An 11001-nucleotide genomic window follows, 5' to 3' on the forward strand; every position below is an offset into this window, starting at 1 on the left:
TGTTGGAGTGCTGATTTTTTCCTCCAAGTAAAAACCTCTCAACCCATTTCTGAACAAAGGGTTCCCTGAATTCCACACAATGGCACCATCAACTGAGCCTAAATATAGCCTAGCACACCACTTCAGGGATGGAAGAACTAATGAGCAGAGTGCATACCTCCAGTTTGTGGACACTCCTACTATTTCCAGCAACTTAGCTCGAACTGAAAGAAAAATAAAGAGGTCATTCCAGGAAACAAAGAATATGAGAACTGGATTATGGCAATGAGCTCAAGCAATTCATGCACTCAAAAGCTTTAAAGATCCACAAATTTCCTTTTTAAAAAAAAATAATTTTATTTCTTTTTTTTGGTCATGTCCATGGCATGCAGAAGTTCCCAAGCCAGGGACTGAACCCAAGTCACAGTAGTGACAATGCTTAATCTTTAACCCGATGAGCCACCAGGGAACTCCTGGATTTCCATTTAATGCCACAAACAAACAGCCCAGGGAAGGGATCAGGTCTCTGATTCTCAAAGACTTAAAACAACTATTGTCTCAATGCAGAAACGAATATCTTTGTGTCAACCACTGGATACATCGGGTAGGGCTATAGCAGTGTCAGAATCCTCACCTAATTTCTTATAGGTAGTGGGACTAAGACTAATATCAAAATCTGAGTCTCAGTCTAATTGATTTCTCATATGTTTATACTACCCTAATTGTTAGAAAAGTTTAGGCCACAAAAATGAAGCAATTCAGGAAAGACAAAGAAAGCAATTTAATTTTAGTTAATGTTCATTGCCCAAAAGCGCAAGACTGAATTAGTGCAGGAAAAAAAATTAAGCACTTTTAAAAAAACGTTGATACTAATTACCACATACCGTGATTCACATGGATAGGTGAACATGGATAAAGGGAAAATAAATCAGATAAGCAGCAGTAAGTTAATACTAAAAAGTAAATCTATAAGATTTTAAATAATGTGTTGACTTCATGTGTTTTTTTCCTAGCATTTAAAATCTATATTCCAGTTGCAGGAAATTAACCATAGCAATCCTTGGTCCTTCAACAATTAAATATTTTATCAAAACTGAATATGGTTAGATGAACATGCGTTTTAATTTTCATGAAAATGTGGTTTATTTTTCTATCCAACAATTGTTATATACCATAAATTAGGTGAAAACTCTAATTACAATTAAATCATACAGTACTGCAAAAATTTCATTAGTAAATTAGTCTTATTGCTGATTCTTTTCCTCCTGAGTTCCTTGAATAAAAGAATGGACTGAATCCAAATAGTACATGGACAATTGGTACTGGGTGACATAAAATGATCATCACTAGTATGTAATCAGTATAAGAAGAGAGGTGGGTGCTGAGGGCCAAGAAAGAGAGTAGAATTTCAAATTTCATACACACACACACACACACACACACACACACACACACACACACACGTATTTATTTGGATTCTTTAAATAAGCCACAATTTTCATTATAATGAATATTTCTGCAATGACAAAGACATTCGTTGATTGCCTATCAGATTAGTAATTGAAATTAACTTCAATTAACTATGGATTAACAGGGTCCCTCTAACAAAACTCCAGAGTGGGAGCATTTACTTGGTACAACTCAAGGGCTTGTTCCTTGCTTATAAATTGGATCTTTTTTCCATGCCCTCCCCTTTACTACCTACACAAGGGAAGCAGAAATCATTTAACTGAAGAGAGCTCAGTCCCCAAGGCTCTAAAGGAACCAAAGATCAAACCTGGAATGTGATTTCTACCCAAAGCTATCCTGGTCATTTTATAAATGAGAAGTGTATGAAACATCTACCTTTATTTATACCTCATTTCCCCTAAACTGCCTATACACCTCTCAAATAAAACAGGGTTTGTCCCCACATGGGCTGAAAAGGTAAACATCCATGCTTGCCTTCATTAATGTGGAAAATTCTCTCCTCGGGATTCTGAGATCCTTGAGTCAGTCCTCTGCTGGGAGCAAGCAGTCCCTTGCTTAAGGTACAAAGCCTACAAAACAAGAAGAAACACTTAGAGAAGGTTCCATGGCTTCTTCCTTGGCACCCCCAAACACCTGTGTCTCCTCCAGAGCACCCAGCCACCCCACACCCTTAGTAAATATTATCTTGTAGGGATCTGTACTTGTTTCTCAAGTGTGTGTATATTTGCATATGAGGCTGCTCCATAATCATCTTTCCAATGAGAGTAAACATTTCTTGAGAGCAAAGACCAATTAGGTAACTATTTACGAAACAAATAAAAGATATCAACCGGTTTAATGGATTTATTCTTGCTCTAATTTATTAGCTTCAGAAGCCCAGAATCGATTTGGTAAACAGCCGAGTAAACTAATTATGAACAATTTATTTTGCTATTATCATATGATATTTCCTCAGTAAGTTAGACCCAATTACACATCAATCAAACTTTGAAAATAGAATTAACCCTTTCCAGACACAAAGAGAGTATTTATTGGACTTAGCAGAAATTTCCTATTCCTCAATAGAATAAAAGTTATTTACCCAACTGTGCCTAACCTGTTCTCCCAAAATAAGTTGATTTTGGTTCACTCTTGTTTAAGCATTAAGTCCTAACCACAAATCACATCAGGGATAAGGGACTGACAAAGTGATCTGTTGAGAGCCCAGGTGAAAAAGGAAAGGCATTGATGAGGTCAAGAATCCCAGATACCGCTTCTCATTCTACTTCAAGTGACTAGTAAATTCTTACTTCCTAATGCCAGGTCCAGTGGTGACTAACCAAAAAAAAGAAGAAAGGTATATTTTAAATTTCCTTCAAAGCCCAAATTTTCTATAGATTTCTTTTCTAAATTATAGCATAAAGAAGAGTATCTGTGTAAAAATATTTAGTAAAGTCTACATGTAGTGGGGTTTTTTTTGTTTTTTGGTTTTTTATCTTTTGTCATTTTAGGGCTGCACCCGAGGCCTATGGAGGTTCCCAGGCTACGGTCTAACCGGAGCTGTAGCTGCCAGCCTACGCCAGAGCCACAGCAACACCAGATCCAAGCCATGTCTGCAACCTACACCACAGCTCACAGCAATGCCAGATCCTTAACTCACTGAGTGAGGCCAGGGATCAAACCCACAACCTCATGGTTCCTAGTCGGATTCATTTCCGCTACGCCACAACGGGAACTCCTACGTGCAGTTTTGATCCTTGTGCTGCTAGAACAAATCCTGGTCCTTTCACTAAGCCAACTATTCTAATTGCAAAGAACAAGTAAGTAGGAGCCCATGCTCAATGGCTAATTTAACCCCTTAGTGAGCCAGTCATCACATCAGCTATGAGAGAATGCCCCCTGGTCCACTAAGACCAGAAGGTTTCCTAAAGTGTTTGGGATTTTGGGTTTGTGTTTATTCTTCAAACAGCTAACAAGCCTCTATTTGGGGTTTATTACATATTTGGGGGTTACTTTTTCACAAGAATTTTCCATTTCTGTACTTTTATATGTGGATTAATTTTTCAATCTTGTTTTTGACTTTCTAATTTGCATTTCTTCAGAACCTGAGTTGAACTTTTTCTTTTTCACTATTTCATTTCATGTATTTTCTGTATGTTCAAATCACTCCATGAAGGAAATACAGTATGTGGTCCTTCATTCTGCCATCTCAGAAAATAGCATTCTGCAACTGAATATATTAGGTTTTTAAAAGCCCACTAAAAAAGCTAGTATTTTTCAATGCCACTACTGGCTGAGAGAGCAAAAAAATCATGCACTCAATGCATTAGTTAGCAACAATAATAGATGCAATAGATGATCTCCATGTAAAAAATGAGATCTGACTCAGTGGCTAAACTCTTCGAATACTCGCCACAAACTGACAAGATCTATACAACTGATCTCACATATTTAAATAAATACACATATATATAAGAATCTTTGTTTTATTCCCTAAGAAGCAGCATTTTCTGAAGAGTGACGAAAACCATCCCATCCTGCCTGAGTGAAAAGCAGTATAGTATGCAGACGTAAAGAGCCTGATGATGCTGCTTGTTAGCTGAGTGGCATTGGGCAAGTTACCTAACTTCTCTGAGCTTCAGTTTCCTCATGTGTAGAATGGGGATAATAGTACTTACCTCATAGGATTTTCATAAGGATAAAGAAAGTAGCACATGTTTAACTTTTGAGAGCATGCCTAGTACACTGACAAGCCCTCTAAAAATAATAACTATTACTATTCCGGAAGATCATGTTTCTCCAAAGTCTCCCCTAAAAGTCAAAGAGTAAGGACCAGAAATTTGGAAAGCACAAGCCAGGCACTATAATAGACCATCTCTGAAAAGAGAATCAAATGGGATAGTAAAAAAGCAAGTTGACAAATACAAAGAAACACTTGGGCCAAATTATATGGAAAAGTGTGGTCCTACAGCCCTGTGCTTCACTTACTACCTTAATAAAATTGAAAGAAAGGAGACCAAGATGGCAGAGGAGTAAGACGTGGCACTTACACTGTCCCACAGAAACATAAAAAAAAAAAAAAAAAAACACATCTACATGTGGAACGATTCACACAGAACATCTACTGAATGCTGGCAGAACTTAAATCTCCAAAAAGGGCAAAAAATCCTCCACATAACTGGGTAGTACAAAAAGAAAAAAAAAAGAGAAAAAGAAATTTAGAAATAAGGAGTTCCCTGGTGGCCTAGTGGTTAAGGATCCAGCACTGGCACTACTGTGGCACAGGTTCGATCTGTGGCCTGGGAATTTCAGAATGTCACAGGTGTGGCCAAAAAGAAAAAAAAAATCTTCACTTAACAAAAAAAGTTGATGGAGTTCCCACCATACCACAAGAGAATTGGCAGCATCTTGGGAGCCCTGAGACACAGGTTCGATCCCTGGCCTGGCACACTGGGTTAAGGATCCCGTGTTACTGCAGCTTCAGCTTAGGTTGCAACTATGGCTCAGATCTGATCCCTGGGACAGGAACTCCATATGCCAAAAAATAAAAAAAAGGAGTTCCCACTGTGCTGCAGCAGGTTATGAATCCAACTGCAGCAGTGGAATACATCCCTATAGCAAAACAAAGGCCTAATCTGAATGCTTTAAAAGAAACTGTTGATTATACTAATTATATGGGTATAATAAATTTCTATTCTATGAACATTCGGCTTATTGTAACTTTTCACTACAATTTGGTATCGTCCCTACTGAAAATGTGATGAAAATGGTGGATCCTTATGGCCAGTAGTTTGGTGGGAGATAGATACATTTTTTTTTATTGACACACCCAACAGCATATACTATTTCAGATGATTCACAGATCACCCCCTTTGACACCCCCATGTGCCTCTAGATTTAAAAAATTCTGAGGCAGACCAAACTCCTGAAAAAACTGAGGCCCAAAGGAATTAGATGACTTTCCCACTGTCAGTCAACTGGCACAATGGATAGAGCCCAGTTCTTGTGACCCCAACCCCCACTCCTTACACTTACACACACGCACACACAAGCACACAGGTGCAGGGTAGCTGCTCTTTTCAGTCTCAGGCTACTTCCCTTTATTTAGGAAACACTGAAGTGGAGGGAGCAGAGTGGTTTAATCACTGCCCAACACCTCAGGACCTTAAGGTTACTGGCTTATTCCCTGAAAAGCCCTCAGGAGTTTTACCAACAACAAATCCTCTGGATGTTTAGAAGAAACTGTCCAGAGGCCTTTAGGACAGTCAGGTCCTAGGACCCCATGACTGAACCTTTCCAATTTCAAAAGGAGACCAAGGAGCCCAACCTCTCCATGGCTAGCCAACGGAGTCACAAAAGTCACCTGAAGATATGAACAAAAGCGTCTTAGCTGTTCTAGATTCCAAGCTTACAATGAGTGTCTGGGAAGAATTTTCAGTACAACAGGCAATGCCACTCATATGACCACCACTCTGGGAAAATGCCTCAATTTAGAGACTAAAAAAATTCAGGTAACTCTTTTGTGAGCCGGGGGAAAAAAGTTACAAAGACTGCCCACCAGTCGAATGACCTAATCATCTTAGCCTGTATTAATTTATGTACTCTTTCTCTCACTAGACACTAAAGGAATACCTTCTTAAGGTTCAACAGTTCTCACAAAAAAAGGAATGGCAGGCTGACAGGAGTTCAGTGCAAAGACAGAGGACTTCCAAATTGAGGGAGAGGAAATCAAGACAGGTTTCCTGGGAGAAGGCACATGGTCAAAACCCCTGGAGCTTGTGGAAGCCTGTCATGCCATGTCCAATGCAAGCTGAAGCCAACTGTGGCCCTTCTTGCAATGACCTTCAACCTGTCTTCAAATAGTGTAACAAAGTAGGAGTTCCCATAGTGGCTCAGCGGTAACCAACCCGACTAGAATCCATGAGGACACGGGTTCCATCCCTGGCCTTGCTCAGTGGTTTAAGTATCCACCTTTGCTGTGAGCTGTGGTGTAGGTCGCAGACTCAGCTCAGATCCTGCATTGCTCTGTCTTTGGCGGAGGCCCGCAGCTGTAGCTCCAATTTGACCCCTAGCCTGGGAACTTCCATATGCTGTGGGTGCGGCCCTAAAACACACACAAAAAAAAAAGTATAACAAAGTAAGTGAGAGAGAGGAGGAGGAGCCTTTTTCAACTGACAGCTAGGTGCACAGGGACAATTAGAGAGCTCAGAGCTCCAGGGCCCCCAAAAGAACTGATGGGGGACATTGTTGGTTGGAACCACTGTGGGCCACACCAAGAGGGCTGGCTTACCTGTACGGGGATGAATTCAGAAGCTGAAACAGGGGTGAGCCCCCTGGGACTCAACCAGACAGAAAGAATTTGGAACAGCTGGAGTGATCAGATGAAGGGGCCTTGGGAGGGGGAGCAAGACGTGCCCCGAGTTCAAAGTCCTAGGCCTTCACCTGGCAAGCTGGGGCAAAGACTTAAAAGAAAAAAGCATCCTCTTTTGTCCAAGGGGCCCAAACAAAGCCACTCCCCGCACCTAGCCTTAAGGGTCCTTTCTGTTCATCAAGGGTAAAGTCAGCGCCAAGGGCACACAATCCTGAGGCCCTGAGAGCACAAAAGGTGCCCTACAATCTCTGCCCACATTACAACACATTTTAGTCAGAGTCCGCGTGGGTCAAGAGTCTTTAATGTTCTCCAGAGGAGGGTTGATGGCTGGAAAAGTAATGTGGAACTCTAAATACCAGCTTTCTGACAAGGCGCTAACCCTAAACCACACCCCGAAGAGCAAGGAGAAAGAAATGTCAGGGAACACCACCAACTTTCTCCCTTATAGCGCCGCTTCACTTTTAATATCAAACTCAGGGCTACAAAGCGCCAAGGGGAGGAGCGCAGTAGCCCTCCCCAAGCCAGCGGGGTCCCGGTAGGCGGTGGGCTGGCGCCCTTCCCCACCCGGCCCCATTTTCTGCCCCAAAGCCCCAAGCATGAGCCCCGCCCGCCGCGGCCCACTCCTTCCGTCGGTGCCAGCTAGCAGCGTGGAGGGCTGCCGTGGGCGCCTCTCGGTCCATTCCCCGCCAGCCCCCCCGGCGACCTACCGCAGCGCCGCCCGCCTCATTGCGCTCTGCCAGAGAGACCTGGGCCCCGCGCGCCGGTGGAGGGAAACTGAGGCAATGGAGAGCTCGAGATGGAGAGACAGAGAGAGCACGCGCGCCAGACCGGACCTCGCTCCCCAGGACCGCACCCTTACAGCCCGGCCGCGGGATGGGGGGGCGAGGAGGGACGGCCACGCTGCCCGGGGCGGGGTCTCGTTCGGGGGCGGGGCCACGCTGCGCCTGCCTCCCGGCTCAAGAGCGTGAAGCTTGAGTTTATCTTTGTTGCTTCCCCGCCGTGGTCAGCATCGCGGGGCATGTTGCTACCTCGGGGACTGGCCCATCTCCTCCATGGTTGATGAAATACACCGGGCAGCACCGCCAGGCCGTGACGTAGGGGCGAAGTGCGACCGCGTCCTTAAAAGCTTGTCACCGTTTTCCGGCTTCGCTGAAGGTCACAAGACCTTAACCCCCACCCCTCGGCCTCAGGTCCGCCCTTAGCTGCACGTAGGAATCTAATGGGCAGCTTTCCAAAATACCAATGCCTGGGCCCCACCCTCTGGAGATTCTGATTTAGTCAGGGGTGCGGCCTGGTCTTCAGGATGTCTAAAGGCGCCCTCGGTGATGCTACCCTAAGCAAAAGCTGAGAATTTCTGACGGAAAAGGAAAAAACGTTCCTCTTCTAATCTCGGTCTGCCCCCTAGTGTTTGACAGCTGGAGATCTTGGGCCGCCCGGAGAGATTCAAGGCCAGAGAGTTAAGATGATTTTACCCTATGATCTGATTCTCCATTTCATTCAACGAATTCTTATTCAAATAGCTGTTTGCAGTGCGCAGGACGCTGTCTGAAGATTCTGGACATGCAACAAATTTGACAAACTCTCTACCGTTAGGGGGCTTACCTTAGCAAATTATAATTTCAAATGTGATAAAGCCATCTAAAGAGGAAATAAAATAATGTAATGAGAGGGGATCTTTCCAGAGTATGTATGCACGTCTTGGAAGATGGTAATTTCCTAAAAGGCAGGGTCGATATTATATGCTTTTTCTGATAACACCGTGCTTACAAAAAAATTGTGAATTTTAATTAAGCTGGCTTTAAAAAAAATTACTTCATGAATTACAAATGAAACATGATCTTTGGCTTCCTCTTTCCTCTTCACCTAACTTTCCCTTCTTTTATCAGTCCCACATCCAGAAGACTCTCCTTTTGGCCTGCAGGAATCTCACTTTGCTTTTTGTTCATACTGTCTGTACCTTTTTCAGTGATGACTTTGTTTTGCTTTGTGGCAGCTATACTGAAACCGAGCAGGACCCTATAGTGCCTTACCAGGGACAGTTCCTACCCCACCCCACACGGTTTCCCCTGCCTCTGGTTTATAGAAAAGCTTTAGCATCCTAGACTTTCCCCAATACCAAGGAGCAAATTTAATCATAGAAGTGAGAAAATGCAGAAACAAAGGAAGACGAGCAAGCAAGACCAAATAATAATAGTTTAGCCATAAAGCAAAGGCAAGGATCTTTAGTTCCTCCTCAAGAGATATAAATAGGAGTTCCTGCTGGGGCAAAATGGGTTAATGATCCGGCTTTTCTCTGTGGCAGCACAGGTTCGATACCTGGCCTGGTGCGGTGGGTTACTGATTCCGTGTTTGCTTCAGCTGTGGCATAGGTGGCAGCTCCGGCTCAGATTTGACCTTGGCCCAGGAACTTCCATATGCTACAGGTGCGCCCGAGGGGGTAATAAAAAGAGCTATAGATACTATCCTGAACCATGTCCTTGATTTGTTTTGCAGATACTAAAACCCTCATCTGGAGTTCCTGTCGTGGCTCAGTGGTTAATGAATCCCACTAGGAAACATGAGGTTGTGGGTTCGATCCCTGCCCTTGCTCAGTGGGTTAAGGATCCGTCGTTGCTGTGAGCTGTAGTGTATGTTGCAGATGCAGCTCGGATCTGGCATTGCTGTGGCTCTGGCATAGGCCAGCGGCTACAGCTCTGATTCGACCCCTAGCCTGGGAACTTCCATGTGCCATGGGTGCAGCCCTAGAAAAGACAAAAATAAAAAATAAATAAAGTAAAAAAATAAATAAAACCCTCATCAGGTGGAAGAATTTGACAAGCACTTGGACCAGAGACCAGTTGGAACTAGAAGGTTGATGGCATTAACTCTCAAAATACCACCCTGTTACCTTATCACTGTCCTTAAAGTAACAGATTCTCCACCTCGCCTTATTGTTTCCTGATACTTCCTATGAATTCTACTCTGACATGGTCTCAGGGTAACAGATGGTATCAAATGTATCATTAAAGCCAAATAGGAGTTCTTGATGTGGTGCAGTGGGTTAAGGATCCATAGTTGCCACGGCTGCAGCATAAGTTGACTCTGGCTCCAATTCAGTCCCTAGCCCAGGAACCTCCATGTGCTGAGGGGGTGGCCAAAAAGAAAAAAAATAAATAAAAGGAACCTCATCATACATTAGCAGATACATAAGGCATTATCAAGGTCATAATTATGAGTAGAAGAATAACATCAAATAACAAAACCTAACAATACATTATCAGTTCAACCTAGTATTTATTATGAGTGAAAAGTATCTAGTAACCATCTTTCCTTGGGCAACTAAACCATAGATCTTTTTGAATATTTAATTCAGGTAGAAATTGTTCTTGAAAAACTATGCCATCAACTTTCCAAAAAACTGATTCATGCTATAATTTCATTAAGATAGAGAAACCAGTTTTTTAAAAAAATAGCTTATTTCCCAGATTATAGAGATTATACAAAAGAATCTAGAATAAAGTTGGGATGGAGAGAGAAAACAATGGAAAGGCGATTTTCCCCTTAAATCTTAAAGAAAATATTGGAAGACTAATGAAAAAAAGTGCCTAATATACCCTCTTGCTCCAACACAAGTAAAACCCAGACTAGGTGATTTCAAAACAACAGTAATTTTTATCACTTTCCCTACCTTTCCTCACCTCCACTTTTATGGCTGCTCATCAAATCCAAGTGTTGAAAGGTTTATGTCTTTAGCAATGCTCTTTTTCCTCTAACAATTTCCTCTTGCTTAAAAATGGCAAACCTGTAAAACAACATACTATTAGTGACATGAGATCAGAGGCTCTCTTCATGATAGGACATCTTAGTTTCAGGGTGTCATCTTCAATAAAAATGAGTCTTTCAATAAAATAGGGCTTAAAAGATAAATTTTCAGAGTTCCCATTGTGGCTTAGTGGATTAAGAACCCAACGTAGTGTCCGTGAAGAAGGAGGTTTGATACCTGGCTTCCCTCAGTGTGTTAAGGATCTGGCACTACTGCAAGCTGCAGCATAGGTCACAGATGCTGCTCAGATCTGGTGTTGCTGTGGCTGTGCAGCTCCAATTTGACCCTGGGAACTTCCATATGCTGCAGGTGCAGCAGTAAAAAGAAGTGGGGGGAAGAAAAGGTAAAATGTCAGCGGACACCTCTCCTACCTATGCCTAATCTTCTGCTCATTCCTCAC

At 42.7% G+C, this 11001-nt stretch overlaps 1 protein-coding gene across 4 annotated transcripts in view; it reads right to left on the reverse strand.

The window, feature by feature from the left end:
• The window catches only part of ACOT9 (acyl-CoA thioesterase 9), a 28897-nt gene extending 18407 nt beyond the window's left edge, over positions 1–10490 (reverse strand). The window contains exons 1-3 of one of the 4 annotated variants that reach the window (XM_013986010.2): positions 10467–10490; positions 1924–2018; positions 158–203 (exon numbers count right to left, since the gene is read on the reverse strand). Coding sequence is in view for 2 of the 4 variants with exons in the window: in XM_013986011.2 (XP_013841465.1) it covers positions 158–203; positions 1924–2018; positions 7828–7853 (167 nt within the window). In the remaining 2 variants the exon portion in view is untranslated. Of the gene's footprint in view, positions 1–157; positions 204–863; positions 1392–1923; positions 2019–7506; positions 7982–10466 lie in introns of those variants that run through there. The other 3 variants (XM_013986011.2, XM_005673498.3, XM_021080832.1) reach the window with 3 other exon arrangements.

The sequence above is a fragment of the Sus scrofa genome, chromosome X, assembly GCF_000003025.6.
Source record: "Sus scrofa isolate TJ Tabasco breed Duroc chromosome X, Sscrofa11.1, whole genome shotgun sequence".
Taxonomy (NCBI): Eukaryota; Metazoa; Chordata; class Mammalia; order Artiodactyla; family Suidae; genus Sus; species Sus scrofa.